The 17,230-nt window shown below is 43.9% G+C and overlaps 1 protein-coding gene across 1 annotated transcript in view; it reads left to right on the top strand.

The window, feature by feature from the left end:
• ITPR2 (inositol 1,4,5-trisphosphate receptor type 2) overlaps positions 1 to 16,580 on the top strand; it is a 482,247-nt gene extending 465,667 nt beyond the window's left edge. Inside the window, exons 56-57 of the mRNA XM_003792467.3 lie at positions 12,859 to 13,020; positions 13,669 to 16,580. Of these exons, the coding sequence (XP_003792515.1) occupies positions 12,859 to 13,020; positions 13,669 to 13,755 (249 nt within the window). The 3' untranslated portion in view covers positions 13,756 to 16,580. The remainder of the gene's footprint in view (positions 1 to 12,858; positions 13,021 to 13,668) is intronic.
• Positions 16,581 to 17,230: the final 650 nt, after the last annotated feature.

The raw sequence follows: 17,230 nt of genomic DNA, 5'->3' as shown, positions 1-17,230 counted from the left end.
TATATTATTAAATATATTTAGTATACAAGAATTAATTAACTGTATCATTTGGATAAGTTCCTTAGCCATTCTCCTTTAAAATTTTGTTATCTTTATTCTCGACAAAACTGGCCAGCGTTAAATTAGCACTTGGCCCTATTAATCCCTTGGCACTCATACCAGTCAGGGTTCTTTCTTGTACACAATAGCAACTGACTCTCATTATCTTAGAGAGAGGAGGAAATTATGGAAGGGATATATAGATTTAAGAGGAAGGCAGGAACCAGGCAGAATTATTCATGTGGGCAGAAACCAAGAGAAATGAGGTGGCTGGAAGTCCCACCTCTGTGAAGAAAAGTGCTGCTGCTACCTGCTGGAAGTGGGCCCTGGCACAGAGGGCATTACCATGGCCAGAAGCTACCACTGCACCCACTGTGAACAGAAGGAATTCTGTTTCTTGGCATTACTTGTTCCACATCAAAATCTCAGGCCCACCTGATGAGTCATATGACTTTGGTCATGTGACTGAGCTCTAGCCTCTGCAGGGAGGGCAGACAGAATATCAGCCTTTTCAACATCTGTCATGGAAGGCTGAACCTGGCCTTCCACCAAGACTCTGCAGTGACAGTTTCTGCAAACACAGGAGGGGCTTCATTATCTGGACAGCCACAAGTTGGAAAAATGCCACTTGAGGATTTAATACTCTGTTCAAAATGCTTGACCTCTATCTCTCCATGAAGCACTCCCCAGGTTGTTTCTATCCCAAAGAGACTTGCAAATGCTCCCACTTCAAATTATTTGCATAAGAAAATAAATACTTGTATTCTCTTCATAAAGAGGCCAGAGTAGTAACTTAGATTAAAATATGGAGATTAAGGCTCGGGGCCTATAGCTCAACCGGCTAAGGCGCCAGCCACATACACCTAAGGTGGCAGGTTTGAATCCAGCCGGGGCCCGCCAAACAACAATGACGGCTGCAACCAAAAAAAATAGCCATGTGTTGTGGCGGGCGCCTGTGGTCCCAGCTACCTGGGAGGTGGAGGCAGGAGACTCGCTTGAGCCCAGGAGTTGGAGGTTGCTGTGAGCTGTAAAGCTACGGCACTCTACCCAGGGGGACAGCTTGAGGCTCTGTCTCAAAAAAAAAAAAAAATATGGAGATTAATATATAATAAGATTAAGAAAGTTAAAGTACCAAGAAGAGAAACATAGATCCAGTGAAGTTCAGAATTGGCAGGAAAATTAAAAACTCAAATGGGAAGGGATGTGACTGGCCCTGAGGAAGTCAGAGGCAGGACCATGGGGTCGCTGGGTGTCCCCGATGATCTCCACTGATGCCAGAGCTTTACTTATTTATTTTTCCTCTGTGATCAGTTTCTCACTCATTGGATGAACAGGAAAAGGGGGAGTGCCAGTCAGCCTCTGGGTTCCTGGAGCATCATGGCTGATTTGTAGATGGGCCTCCCCATCGCTGCATCATGGAATATATCTGTAGATTCCGAGAGAACCCTCACTGATTGGGCCCCACCACTCCTGCAGGTTCCCAGATCCAGCCCACCAATGGCGCAAAGAAGGTCCAGGTGCTGGGCTCTGCTCCCCACCTTCTGTGTGTTCACCACTCTGTGGATGTTCAAGCTTGGGTTCAGATCCTGCCAGCAGCCACAGCAGGGCTGCTCACTCAGCCCAAAGTCCTGCCCCTGCATGCTCCTATTCACTGCCCCAGTGGTGCTGCTGAAGTGATTAACAAGAGGCCTGTGCCTTCCAGCCACTCTAAGCTGCCCTGGACCTCTCCCTTCTCCCTGTTGGCTGGGGACAGGCAGGTCCCTGATGTAAGCAGACGTAGCTGATGCATTTCATGACAGCTGTGATTAGCTGATCAGATGTGAGAAGTCTGGGAGCAAAAGAGAAGATACAGGCAACTTTGCTTTGTGTGGCCTCTGCCCTCGCTCTCATGGACAACAGAAAGTTCCTGGGAGGGGAATTTGGTGGTTGGGAGGAGGACAGGGCGAGGGAAATAAGGTGGGCGCTCCAGGACTGCAGCCTCTGCTCACAGTCCAAGCTGCTGTCCTGGGGCGAAACCAGCCCCTCACCATCACAGGCTCGAAGCTAAGCTCTAGGGTCCACCTCACATGGCTTTTAGCCCGTTTCCCCAGGTCACTGCCCAGAGCCCTGCTTTCCATCTTGGTGCTCTTTCAGGTTGCCCGGCCTCTTCAACACCTTGAAGATTTCGGTTCTCTCCATCCCCTACATAACTGAGGCCCGCCTTCTGCTGCAGCCCACCCTCCGGGCATGACTCGCAGGTGGCAGGCTACTGCGTCCAGTGCCTTTCTGCCCATTGCAGAAAGCTGCAGTCCTCACTGTGGTCTGTGTTTACCAGTACCAACTCCCCCACCACTCTAGGAACAGTCTAAGTACAGGAATTTTGACTCATGAGTCTTTGAAACTCCAGAGCCCAACACTCTTCCTGACACCCCACAGCTTTTTAACAAACTGTTTGTGGAGCTGTTTTGATCCTCCTTTTCACTGAGGAGGTCCACACTCAGCTACTTCACCCTGCCTCTGTAGGTTCAGGAAGCCAGCAGGGAGAGGGGCCTTCACGCCATCACCTGTGCAGAAGCTTAGAGCCTGCAGGGCCGTCCGTAACTTGGCGGTGGGCAGTCCTGTCCTCCTGCAAGCCGTGTGCAAGGAACAGGTCACGCCCCGTCCCACCATGGCTGAGCTGTATAGAAAGCAGGGGTTATAGAATCAGACTATCGCCAAGTCCCTTCTAGCTGTACCTTTTTGATTCTAAACCTGGGCCCTGCTGAGATCAATAGTCCTGTTAAGTGATTTTCATCCCAGAACTCTCCTCCTTAGTCGGCACTCTCACTGGACCTACTTTCCCCCCGCCTTTGGGAGCAGTGACTAGATTAAATCGTCCTGTCCCTGCAAGGCTCCCAGGCCAGCAGCCCCTTCCCCCAGCACAGTGAAGGAGGCGTCCTAGAAAAGGAGCACAGCGGCGTGACACCAGCCTTTGTCAGGTGCTTCACAGGGCTCTAAGGGGAGGCTGCAGCCTCTCTGCATGTGGTCCCAGAGGTCCAAGGATGCTTTGTATGTGGACAGTGCTTTATAATATACAAATCACTTTCACACACATGATTTAAACTTGATAGTCAAGCATCTAGATTTTAAAAATACCTCAAGGTATGATGATGACACTTGGAAGAAATCTGTTACTTTACAAAATCTTTTGATACTGTTTGGGTTTGGATAACTATAATGCATTTAGAAGTTCTCGATCCACGCAAATGTGGGGCTCCACCATGTTTGTGGGAACCTACCAGTTCAGAAGAAAGATATTAATAAGGGCTGGAAATGATTCTTTAAGTCCTGTGATAGGTCGTATTTCTAACAGAGCAAAATCAACCCTTCTTCCCTCTCTCTTTGTAGAGCGAGTTGCCAAGGTTTTCCTTCATTTTTCAGTCCAGGAATAGAGTTTCACTTTCAGAGAACACAGCTGGATCCTCTCTCCCTCACCTGCAGTCTCTCGCCTTTGTCAAAGGAGACACGTATTCCAGCCCGTCCTTCCACCCTCATGGTCACAAAGCTGCCCCTGGGTCCCTGTGAGAACCACCCTCCTGTTGCCCACCTTGAGTGGTACTGGTTTTCACTAGGAACTGGGCTAGGAACCCCGATGCCAATGTCGTGGCCATCCCTGGATTTTTTGAGATAATGCCTACTCTGCCCTCAAGGCAACCACATTGGTGCAGAAGTTGGAGAAGCTCACCATGTCCCTCATGAAATGAGGCAGGCACAGAGCTCTGGGGTGTAGGAGGCACTCCCTGTAACCAAGATGGTCACTTCACCTTCAGGAAGGACCCTTGTTCCAGGTTATTGTCACAGGTCTAAAGTTCCAGGAAGGCGGGAGCTATGTCTTTTCATGTGGGAACTTCCAGTATGTAGGTGATAGTTAGGTGACTTGTGCTCCTTTCAAGAGCCCCTTCTGCTGATGTCTTCAGACCAGAAGTGCAAAGAGAGGAATGCAGAAGGCCATGCTGAAGCTTTGGGAAACATTATACTCTTCATCCTAGAAGGTTTTGCAAATGAATTTTAGAATGGAAAGTGCAGGATGAACTTAAGTCTCAGAAGAGGATGGTAACCAAGAGAAACCTCAGGAAATGGTCCTGTGACAGCACATTCTACACCTAGCCATGAAGTCTGGGTGTATGGGTGAAGGTACACCTGAAACAGCTGACTGACATTACTCCGTTAGACTACTTGGTCATTCGGTGTGGTGCCTTCATTGGTAGTGCTGCTGAGCATTCTGCAAAACTGCAGTGAACGTCCGGTATTGATGCATCTCCGTCTGTACCTGCACACGTGTCTGTGACACAGTGGCTGGAGGGCTTGTGTTTCTGACTTTTAATAATGAACCTCAGTATACCCCAAAAGAACGAATCAACAGGTCTGAGTTATATCAGTCTCTGGAGAATCACTGTAGTTTTCTTTGGCCAGTTCACAAGCTAAGCATAGACATCTCCATTAGATGTGGAGAATGGTCCAGGGCAGTGAAGGAGTAAAAGATTTCCATTCCAAGAGTGAAAGCCATAGCTGGCTTAGCCACTAAAGCCATCTGTATGACCTGGGGGAAGTAGCGAATCCTTTTCTTGTCTCAGTGGGCAAGGAAAGGGATGGTAATAGTCCCTACCTTATGGTGTAGATTACCTACAGTTAGCTTTTTTTTTTGAGACAGAGTTTTACTACATCGCCCTTGGTAGAGTACTATGGCATCATTATAGCTCACAGCAGCATCGAACTCTTGGGCACAAGTGATCCTCTTGCCTCAGCTTCCCAAGTAGCTGGGACTACAGGTGCCTGTAGCCCCACAATGCCTGGGTATTTTTTAGAGACAGGGTTCTTGCTCTTGCTCAGACTGGTTTCAAATTCAAGCAATCCACCTGCCTGAGCCTCCCAAAGTGCTAGGATTACAGGCATGAGCTACCATGCCTGGCCTTACAGTCAGCTTTTAATGCATACCTTGTAAAGCTCAAAAGATACTCAAGGAAGACAACTTCTCCAATGTTTGGTTCACAGAAATCAAATTTTGTTGCTACTTTTTTTTTTTGGAGAGACAGAGTCTCGCTCTGTTGCCCTGGGCAGAGTGCGGTGAGCTTACTACAGGCTCAAGTGACCCTCCCGCCTCAGTCTCCCAAATCGCTGGGACTTCAGGCAAGTGCCACCATGCACAGCTAATTTTCCTGGTTTTTATAGGGGCAGGGTCTTGCCCCTATAAAACTCAGACTGATTTCAAATTCCTAGCCTCAAGGGATCCCCCTCCCTTGGCCTCCCAGAACATGGCAACAATTATAGGTGTGAGCCACTGCATCCAGCCTCATTGCTTCTTAATCTCTTTCTAATGTGAAAAAAAAAAAATTACTATACTCTTCATATTTACTTGAGTCTGTGGTCAATTAGGTATTAACAGAGATAGATTATGTAAGAGCTATTCCACCATGCAATGTGAAAAAATTCGTCCAGAAGTGGAAGTCAAATGTGGGAACATCTACCATAAGCATATTATGAGATCTCAAGGAAACCTAAACTTTCTAGGGTTGGGACTGGACCTTTGCAATATGTTGGGTATGCATTGTGTGGCTTCAGGGTTACTTTTAGCCTAAGTGCTATGTTACTCTTTGCTCACTTGGCAAGTTCCATCTTCTCTCAACAATTTGGTTTTTGTAGCTTTCCTTACATTCATAGCTCACAGAATGATAAACTGGAAAGAGACATGGACAGTAGTGCAGGGGTGACCAACCTGCTGCCCAGGGGCCACATGCAGATTATTTGAGGACTGTTTCGCTTATCTGTCAGATATTGCAAAAGAATGCACAGACCTTTTCTTTTGCTCATTGGCTCTTGTTAGTGTCTGTATATTTAATGTGTGGCCCAAGATAACTCTTCTACTTCCAATGTACAGCAGAAAAGAGAAAAGGCTGGAAGCCCCTGATAGGGTAACATTCTAGTTTTACAGATGAGGAAACTGGGACTGAGATAATATGTATTCCCCTACCCTTTATATCATTTGGCTAGTTTTTGGCTAAGCTACAGCCAAAGCCCAGGTGTCCTGACTCCTGGATTGCTGCTCTTTCCAATGATCCAAATTGTTTCTTTCCCACACGTGGGTTAAGAACCAAATATGAAAGCATAGCACAACTAATCCTTGACACTAACAACCTCTTCATTTTATTGGATAATGACAAAATTAAATAAGTCAATGGATCTGACTATTGCAAGGACTACTTGGAAGGTCTTGGCATGTCTATTGATCTTCTAATCATCTAGAGAGATACCTGATTATTAGGATTGAGGGCTAGCATGAGGGTTGTGATTGGTGTGCTCCATGTGTCCTCAAAGGTACTTCTCAGGGACATAACTGGTTTACCTCTGAGCTGTGGATTTCAGAAACCTTAAGAAGCTCTGGATTGTCACTCACCAGCTTACTAGATTGTACATTGTAGCCTCAGAATCTAACAGTTAATCTACCAACTTCCTTCACTTTTTACTACCCTGTGGTCAGATGTTTTCATTCCTGGTGAAATAAGGAAATGATTTCATGTTGACCAGAGTCAACATGGGAATCTAATAATCACGTGCTTGATCACAAGATGTATGGAACTTATGTGTGTAAACTGTGAAGTAACAGAACCGAATTGCTTCATTAGATGTTGTTAGATGGTGAATACAAGTCTACATGGGGAGGAGGTGGTGTCCTGCCAGCCAGGAACTGCTCTGTGTGTCCTTCTGTGGCTCTGGCTTAGGCTGAAGTCTGGGGTCCACCCTCCCCTTTCCCTGCTCAGGATGAGTCTTCTGTGGAAGCCATTTGAAGAGAGAGGAAATTCTGTGAGTTTAATTGGCAGCTACTTTTGATAAAAAAAGCATAGCCACACTTGGGAACGTGGCTATATTTGAGTTAATTCTGATGAACAAACTATACATTAGTCCTCCTTTATCTGTAGTTTTGCCTTCCATGGTTTCAGTCACCTGTAGCCAACTATGGTCCGAATATATTACGATATTTTGAGAGAGAGAGAGATCATTTTTATTGCAGTACATGATTATGATTGTTCTATTATATTATTTGTTATCACTAATCTTTCTCTGGGCCTTATTTATAAATTAAACTATTATAGATATGTACATATAGAAATAAATACAATATAATCAGATGTAGGGTTCAATACTATCCATGGTTCCAGGCATCTACTGGGGGTCTTGGAACACAGTCCCCTCAGATAAGGGGGAACTACTATGATATCTAATAATTAGCTTCACAAATTTGTGAAGCTGATTTTTAAAAGACTACTCTATTCCAAAAAAGGAAAGAAAACAATCAATTTAAGTTACCACTGTCGTGAGAGAATTCAACACAAGTCTCTTAAAAATTAAGAAAAGGAAAAAATAACGTTTAAGAAAAGGCACCATAAAATGTTACTTCATATTGAAAAGAAATTTTAGTTACACATTATATTTTACTTTAGGGAAGAATGGAACAAGAAGCAGAAAAGTAGATGGGTGGCGCCTATGGCTCAAAGGAGTAAGACTCCAGTCCCATATGCCGGAGGTTGCGGGTTCAAACCCAGCCCCAGCCAAAAACCACAAAAAAAAAAAAAAAGCAGAAAAGTAGAAAAGGCTGAGAAACAACAAACAAAAAACTCAAAGATACAAGAAGTAAATGAGAGAAAGGTTAGAAAAACAAAGTTGGAAGAAAGACTGACTGTTAGAAACTAAGAAAAAAGCATGACAGGACCCTGCAGTGTTCCTACCTGGCACTTATGCCCAGCTTCTCGTTTCTTTGTCATTGTTTGGCTGAATTTTCATGAGAATAAACTGCACATCTCATTAGCATAAGAATTGTGCTGAGTTTTGCTCAGGGTTCTTCCAGGGCCTTCCATAGACATAGTAAATGAAAGAATTATTAAATAAGTGAACAAAGGAACACATGAAGAAAGAGATATAAGGGAAGAGAGTTCCATGGTCCAAAGAGCTTCGGCCATGGTTCACTGACAGCTGCCATTGTTTCCTCAAAAGCCAGAGGCCTCGGCCATGACTAAGTGCAGCCCTGGGAGCTTTACAGTCTATTCAGTGTTAGGACACCCTTTTGCATCTTTTTCTTTTAGAAACTTCCTGAAGGTTGATGTTTTCGCCATCTCTCACGTTGGGTACGACCATGTCACCTGGTCCTTTCTCACCCTAAGCCTAGTCTTTGATGTTCCCAAATTCTTCTGTCCCAACACTCCCTCTGGAATCCCTCTCTTGGTATATATGGGCCAACTCTTTTCTCCCAGAATGCTACTTTCTTTCTTGGTGCTGCCGTGAGGATCCCTATCTTAGTCCATTTGGTGCTGCTATAACAGAGTACCCAAGACTGGGTAATATGTAACAGGTAGAAATTTATTGGCTCACCGTTCTGGAGGCTGGGAAGTCTAATGGCAAGGTGCTGCATCTGGTGAGAGCCTTCTTACTATGTCATCATGTGGCAGAAGGTAAGAGGGTGAGAGAGAGCAAGAGAGGACCCAACTCACCCTTATATAAAGATACAGTTCTACCCAGTAGGGTGGAGCCCTCATGGCCTGACCACCTCTTAAGGGTGCCACCTTTTAATACTGTTGTAATGCCAATTAAGTTTCAAAATGAGTTTTGGAAGTGACAAGCATTCAAACCACAGCAAACCCCTTCTCTTTTAGTCCTCTGGTAACAGCAGCCTATCTCCCAACTCCTCTGTGTCAAAGGCCCTAGAAGAGGGTCAGCAGACTCTGGGCTCCCTGTCACCAAGAAATCCTCATACCTTCAACTTCCAAAAAAACAAAGAAACAAAAAAAATCATCGCTCTAGTCCTTCCCATCTCTGTCCTCTGATGTCTCTGGGTTGCTCTTGTACATGCATTACAGACCCCAGCCTCCTCTCTACCCCCAAGCTACTGACCTCCTTCCTAATGACTTCAAGAGCTTTCTGCCCAAGTCTTCCAAAAGTTTAGCCTTGGCAAATTCCATAATTTTTTAAAATTTCAGTAAAATATACATAACATTTAATTTTGGCCATTAAAGTATACAGTTTTGTGGTATAACGTACATTCATGTGGTTCTGCAACCATCATCACCAATCTAACTCTAGAAAACCTTCATCTTCCCCAGCTAAAACTCTGTACCATTAAATACTAACCCCTCAAGTTCAGTCATAAAAGTTCACACACTGTTACCAGATTTAAGACATTCGTGGCCCAGATTTTTCATTGCCCAAGGTTGTTCTTCTTTTGTAGTTTTAAATTTCGTTATTCCATCTCTGGCCACAGTCTTCCTATCTTGCCAACAGATCTCAATGCAGGTAGATCTGAACTGGGATCCCAGCTAATCCACTTGCTAGCCTCAAATCTTGGACCATTGTATGTTGCTATAAAGGAATACCTGAGGCTGGGTAATAAAAGAGGTTTAGTTAGTGCATAGTTCTGCAGGCTGTGCAAGAAGCCTGGTGTTGGCACCTGCTTAGCTTCTGGTGAGGCCTTTTATGTTGGTTCAAAACATGGTGGGAAAGGTCAAAGGTGAACCAGCACGTGCATAAACAGACCAAACCTGGACAGACCAAACCTGAAGGGCATCTGGGCTTTAAAACAACCCCCTCTTGGGAGAACTAATCCATTCCTCCAAGAACCAATATAGTTTTGCAAGAGCAAGAACTCACTCGTTACCAGTGGTACCAAGCTATTGGCAAGGGATCCACTCCTATGACCCAAAGACCTCCCATGAGGCCCCACCCCCAACATTGGGGATCACTCTTCAACAGGTTTAGAGGGGACAAACCATATCCTAACCATAGCACCTCAGTTTCTTCATTTGGAAAATTCAGATAATAGATACTTGTGGGTGCCCACTGTGGGCACCCCGTCACCTCATGAATAAAAACAACTGGGACACGGATTGAAGGTACATGCCTGCAAGGGGTGGGCTTCCCATAGGTGTCAGGAGAGCCCTGAGTAACCTCTGTCATGGCCTTTTATTGAAGCATTTTACCACAGGTGTGAGGAGCCCACATAATGATCCCTACATGCGCTTTCCCTACAGGGCTCGACTCCCACCCTGTTGCACCACAGATGTCCAAAGTATAACACCTGCTTGCTAACAAGCAATCAGTCTTAACTCATTGACACATGCAGTTCCTTGAGGGCTTGTGTCCAGGCTGCAAAACGTCTTCAGGCTAGCTAGGAGATTGTCTTGCTCCCAGGGCCTCCCTCCAGAACCATGGCCGCTTCTATAAGCCTGGTGCTCAGTCTCCTACAGATACTATTGTAGAAAATATAGATACTAACTAATACAAGAACCTAAATTCATGGGATCTTTGAGAGAAAATATAGATACTAATGAATACAAGAACCTAAATTCATGGGATCTTTGAGAGAAAATATAGATACTAACTAATATAAGAACCTAAATTCATGGGATCTCTCACCCTCTTACCTTCTGCCACATGATGACATAGTAAGAAGGCTCTCACCAGATGCAGCACCTTGCCATTAGACTTCCCAGCCTCCAGAACTGTGAGCCAATAAATTTCTACCTGTTACATATTACCCAGTCTTGGGTACTCTGTTATAGCAGCACCAAATGGACTAAGATAGGGATCCTCACGGCAGCGCCAAGAAAGAAAGTAGCATTCTGGGAGAAAAGAGTTGGCCCATATATACCAAGAGAGGGATTCCAGAGGGAGTGTTGGGACAGAAGAATTTGGGAACATCAAAGACTAGGCTTAGGGTGAGAAAGGACCAGGTGACATGGTCATACCCAACGTGAGAGATGGCGAAAACATCAACCTTCAGGAAGTTTCTAAAAGAAAAAGATGCAAAAGGGTGTCCTAACACTGAATTGGCATTACAAAGGGTGCTCTATGAGCATTTAGCACAGTTCTATTCTTCTCCAGCCTTCCTACCAACCCACCCACACATCAATGTTCATCACACCAACCACTGGTTTGCCCACATTCTTGGCTTCCTACACCTGTATCTGTCTGATGCCCCTTCTAGGGAGACTGGACATCCTGTATCAGCTCTGTGCTTATCTGTACATCCAGCTGGGCTGTTGGTGAACAGTGGTCTTGCAGTCATCACAAGGTGTGGTCTCCCACTCTGCTGGAATATCTCTACTCCCATGCAACCATTTAATGGATCCCTGTTTGGTTTTCTCTGCCATTTCCCCACATCAGCTATTTCATATCTTTTCCCTTAGCTTCATTTCCCTATCCTGTCCATGCCTCAGCAGTAGTCGTGATAGACCAGCACTCATACACTTTAGGGAGATAAGAATCATATACATCCCCTGAGGTTCTGATGGGGTAAGAGGTGGGTGGGGTTGGAATCCACTAGGATTTTGATATACACAGTGTACAGTCCTCCCTCTGTGGAGGGCTATGTAGGCCACAAGCTCCAGGCAGACACACATAGTCTTATCTGCCTTTTACTCCTAAATACCTAATAATAGATGTTAAAGGATTGAATGAATGAAGTTGTCTGTCACTTGACACTTTAGAGAATGTTACTATTCTCCTTTGAAATGCTAATTTGCTACAGCCCTTTAAATGCAGCTTAAAACTCTTCAAGATGTTTTTATCTTTAATTCTTTATCAGCCCTTTTCACTTCTGTTGGGGGTAGGGAACTATAAAGCACTTGTTATTCCCTGACTAGCTCCAACAACAAAAGGCCAACCTGAAAGCAAGATTTAGACTGTGGTCCAGAGATACACAGTTGGGCCTTTCCACTGGAATTAGGGAGGGAGCAGCCTCAGATGTCTCTCATTCTAGGGATCCCCCCAACACAGGTTATTGTAGCCACTTCAGTAGACTTTTCTGGAATGGAAAGATTCTTAAGCAGAAAGCTCACCACGAGGGATGTTGTGAAAAGGGGGCTTAGAGAACTCAGTGTGTAGAGACAGTGACTGACCCACCCACTGGTAAGAGGGCTTCACAGCCCAGATCTACCATTCACTAGCTTGCAAGATAGGCAATTCAACTGTTGAAGTTTCTTTATTTCCTTATCTGTGAAATGAGGATAATATGATTTATCTTCCAGAGCCTTTTTAAGATTGAAACATGTTATACAGTAATAGAAGTAATAAAATGATTCTGTGATGGTTGGCAATAGGGCAGAGTTTTCACAAGAGCTTCTATCTCTACCACAGTGGAAGGAAACACACACACACACACACAGCACCTACACCCAGTCTGCCTAGAAAAACGGAAGTGGTACCAGCTATTGCCCTATGGGGAAGTCTAACTCTGAAACCCCACCCCACCATAATAAAATGTTTCCAAAGGGAGCAGACAGAGTAACCCAGGGCCATGGCCTTCCACTTCCCTCTTTCCCGAGAGGAGCTCAGAGGGCTGCAAGCTTCCTAGAGAAGTGGGAAGTAAATAAGCATGGGTGGCTGGGGCTGAACATTTTCTTACAACCTTCCCGTCCTGCCCACCACCTCTTTCTCTTCTTTGCCAGGGTGAAAGAGAAACAGCTCATGCCTATGCTGTTACCCACACACAGGCATCTGCTCTCCAGGTCTATTCAGGATTCGCTGAATGCCCACAGATCTCGTGGTTGTAAATGTTTCATCTGGGGACTTCCCGGGGAGCCCATGGGAAGTGGCTCCAGTATCTGAGATGTTCTCCAGCCCATGAAGGCCCATGCCTAAGCCCCACTTTATTCCCACCCTCAGCCCCTATCCATCCCAGCCAGAGAGTACCTTTTGGTTTGAGGTTGTTGATTTAGATGTTAGTAATAACAATAAACACCCCTACACGTTCTTGGTGGGGCTCTAGGCTCCCTTCCATACTTACTCTCTTGTTCCTGTACATCTGTTTGCTTTTAGGAGAAGAATTTAGACTGGTTTCCTCGGATGCGAGCCATGTCCCTTGTTAGCAACGAAAGTGACAGTGAGCAAAATGAAATTCGGAACCTTCAGGAGAAGCTGGAGTCAACCATGAGTCTGGTCAAACAGCTGTCGGGTCAGCTGGCAGAGCTCAAGGAGCAGGTCAGTGTGGCCTGGTGGGCTGAGGGGCAGTGCTGGCTGGGGTGGAGCCGTCACCACTTTGAGGGAGCATTGTAAACTCCAGCAAGGAAAACCCCACTGGGCTGTAGAATGCGTCTGGGCATGCAGGGTCATCCACTTATCCCACCTCCCCTGACCTTGTGGGACACTTTTCCTTCTATGGAAGGGAGAAAGAAGGAGGAAATGCCAAAATGCAAGGACCTCTCTGTACTTTTTGATAGAAAACCATGTTCTCTGACATGATAGTGTGGGTGACTAAATTCATGGGAAAGGCAGATCATCATATCTGCCGTTTCAATGCTACCATCAATCCTTTATCATATGGAATTGTTAGTAAAAATATCCGCAGTAACCATGGTAGCTGTTAAAATGACCGTGGTGGTGGCGGCAATTATGTGACAAGCAAGGTCTGTTTTAAACGCACCACAGGAAGGAATTTGTTCCTTTTCTCTGTTTATGGAAATTCACTTTAAAAAAAAAGTCTCTTTTTACTAATAAGATTAAGCTATCTGATTCCAGACAGTAAGTGCTTGGGAAATAATCAGATGGCAATCACTGTGGCCCACCAGCACCACCGGCACTGGGTACGATTGGGAGAATCAGCTGAACACAGTCTCTCTTTCCCCCCAGATGACAGAACAAAGGAAGAATAAGCAGAGACTGGGCTTCCTCGGATCAAACACACCCCATGTGAATCATCACATGCCACCGCACTGATACCATGGGGGGAAGCCGTGACTGGCCTTTCATCAGCGTCCTGCCTGATCCCTGAATAAAGAGCTGGGATGGAGGGGAGTGAACAGTGCCTATTGTTGAGAAGTTAAAAACAACCAAGTGCCAAGATGTTGAGTGGATTCGCTCCGAGAACAATTTATAACTGTGTTTTCATGGTTGAGAAGACCCAACGTAAAGTACAAGCCGTAGAAAGCCCACATCACATATTCTCAGTGCAATGGGAAGGGACTCGCTCAGAAGGCTGGAGAAGCCAGGGAGGAAGGAGACGCGGGGCAGAGAGACAACTGTCTACTGCAACATCGACAGGAGTCAGTGTTGTCTTCATTGCTGACTACAACCGCTGTCATGGTTGGTTGGAATTTCTTTCTTTTAATTGTGGCCTCTAGGTCCGTGATACAGGAAATCATACTCTGGTGGCTAAGTTTTACAAAGAAAAATAACTGAAAAGGTTTAAAAAATGAGAGTTGAAAAGAAAAACTTTAATGCTTCCAAACCATAGCTGTCACAGGGCAGTTTTCTTATTTATAACATGAAACACAATGGATTTGCAGCTCTAGGAACTTAGTGCCTGGGAGCTTATGACTCTCACGCTGACAACATAACTGGAATGTGATTTGCTTTCTCCAGGACTCAGGCGGGCTCTGTCATCGTGGAGCACAAAAGGAGATTTTCATATAACGTGTTAAAAACATGTTTCAAGTCATGAATAGGCTAAGATTTTAAAAGATTTGGGGGAATTAAAAGCCAACAGTAAGCCCCAGGAAGGAATTTTTTGACAACATGTGTATGCTATTAGAATACTTTGAGATTAACAAATGAAAATGCTTAAAGGTGTCGGATACATAGGGAAACTTAGGATGGTGGCATTGCCTTTCATACATATGGAGTACAAGCTATTTGATTCGTGTTTGCTGTGCTTAAGGAACTGCTTGAGGAACCAAGTGTTTTTATTTATCCTATTCCTGTAGTTAGTGGGGAAAAAAATCTAAGAAATTTATTGAAGATTCAAGAAACGACAGCATTTCTACTGCATATTTAGAACTGTATCTGTAAGGGTTTTTCGAAACATAAAAACACAATAACGTCTTAAATTGTTTTTATGTTAAGTCATGCAAATCGGAATTCGTTAAGAGAGGAAAATAACCTGGCACGGTCATTTTATTCTCGGAGACTGTACATATGGAGTAAGAGCAAAATACAGATTCTGAAAGTGTCGGGAGAAGTGCTGTGTGACAGGAAAGGAAAGACAGGTGACACTAGACTCTGGGAGATGCTTTGCACGGTGACCTTTTGACCTTTGCCCCCCCCCAAACAGAAGATGATCTCCATAGTCTTTAAACTTTCAGTTATTATCATCAAGGTTTAAAGTCCAAGCAGGGTCTGCTATGACCATTTTTCAAGCTTTTGTATTGTTCTCATATAGCACAAGCTATTGGTTCCTTAAAGTCTCAAAATTGTGATCTGTGTAGAATATAAAAGAAGCCTGAACCCGTCCTTTTTCCACACCTGGTTAAAATGCAGACTTGAAATGAAGCTGTTCCCACCTGGAGCCATCAATTTTTGAACTAGATCAGCGTCCCCTAAGATTTCCTCACTCTTGCCATGGTAGTATTCTTCCTGAGCAGTAGCTGAAGGACCCTGACACATGATCCGAAGATACTAAGAAGTTGTGAAATGTTTGCGTGAGGCACAGAACTTTGAAGCTAGTCATCAGTAAATATATGAGCAGTTCAGCTGTCATTCAGTTACCCTTAATTACTTACAAAAACTTTAAACCCTATCCCTCTTCAGTTTTTTTTTTTTAAATGGTTTCACCAAAATCAAAGTAGATGAAAGCAGCCATTTTTAAAATCCAAGCTCCACCATCGCTATTAGCAATATTAGGGAAAAAGTACACTTTGAAATATTTTAATCAGGAAGAGTTTTACAGATAGAGAAAAAAAGAGAAAGGTGGTTAATGTTGAACATATTCCAGTATAGAAACCTATCCCCATTTTAGCACAAAATGAAATATTGTCTGATGTCTGAATTAAAGGTCAAGAGAATAAATTAATTTGTACAGGTCTGCAACCTATCTTTCAGATGGCGAACGGTCTAGTCTTTTCTGACACCGTGATAATTTCATTTTATAGACAATAAGCCATTGGGTAAAGGACGGCTATCTAGAAATGACCTCACACCCCCAACCATTGTGTAGCGGCAGGTCACTGTTTCACAGTATATTATCTCCCGTGGGAAGTATTTAAAAGAGATTGCCACGAAGACTCCTGTTTCATCCAAATTTAACTATTTCTCAGTTGTGTTTTTAGTGCCTCTTTTCTTCCCTGCCTAAATGCTCAGAGATTACAAAGCCAAACAAAACAAGAAAAAGCACAAGCAAAGAAAAAAAGGCACTTTCCAGGGCATTCAATTCATGATGGAGAATATAATAATGGGAATATTTGATATGAATTTATATTTGTTATGTATATGTTTGTTCATGCAACTGGAATATTTGACCTAGGTAAGTATCAATTAACATCTTTATATTTATATAGTGATATTAAGTAAATACAATCATCTTTGACTTTGATGTTAAGGGAGATTTTGAAAAAAATATTTAATTATTAAAATCCATATTGGTTTAAAAGTATCGGTTTCTGCTGAATAAAATGTTTAGTTTCAAAAGGGTTTTGCTCCCCTCTGTGCTCCATTCTGAGGCTCTAGAGTTCACTGCAAGTATGTTTTCTGAATTAAAATAATATTTTTAGATGAGAAAATGCTTGTATTATACTGGACTACAACATTAATAAATAAATTATATGCATTGAAAGACTTGTATTTTCTACCCCTTAAAACATTCACTTAGGAAAGTCCTTATGTTCTTGCATATTGACTTTTTTTTCTGTTGGTAAAGAGGATGTGTAGACTGCCGATAATGTCAGGGAGATGTTTCACGCAAGTCAGAGCTGACTGTGTGCTTATTCCCAGAGTCTCAGCTGCAACTCAGTGTTTCAGCTGCTCTCTTTTATAATTGTTTTTTTTTTTTTTTACAATAATGCATTTATGGGGTACAATGTGCTGATTTCATATAGAATTAGGAGCGTTTACATCACACTGTAAATATATACCTCATCTCGTTTACTTAATTATTATGTTAAGACATTTATACAATAGTATTAATACAGTATGGCCCACCCTCCACTCCCACCGCCAGGAGAAACAACGAGTGGGGAGGCTGGGGATATGGGGAGAGAAGCTGGGGAGGGGGATTTCTGCTTCCTAGTCGGAGCTAATGAGAAGAAAGGGCTTATTCTCCAGGACCCAGTACATTGGACATAAGCAAGTCAGTACTGCACAGGCATCGTGACTTAACAGATTACGGACTCAAGAGATAGACAGCCCTTACACCTGCAAAGAACAGTGCTTTGTGGAAGAACTGCAGTAGGAGGGTATATTCCTACAGTTGTCCTAAAAC

This window comes from Otolemur garnettii, unplaced genomic scaffold (assembly GCF_000181295.1).
Source record: "Otolemur garnettii isolate 467f Iridium unplaced genomic scaffold, OtoGar3 scaffold00057, whole genome shotgun sequence".
NCBI lineage: Eukaryota > Metazoa > Chordata > Mammalia > Primates > Galagidae > Otolemur > Otolemur garnettii.
The sequence above is the reverse complement of the archived record's forward strand: the minus strand, read 5'-3'. Positions and strand labels throughout refer to the sequence as shown.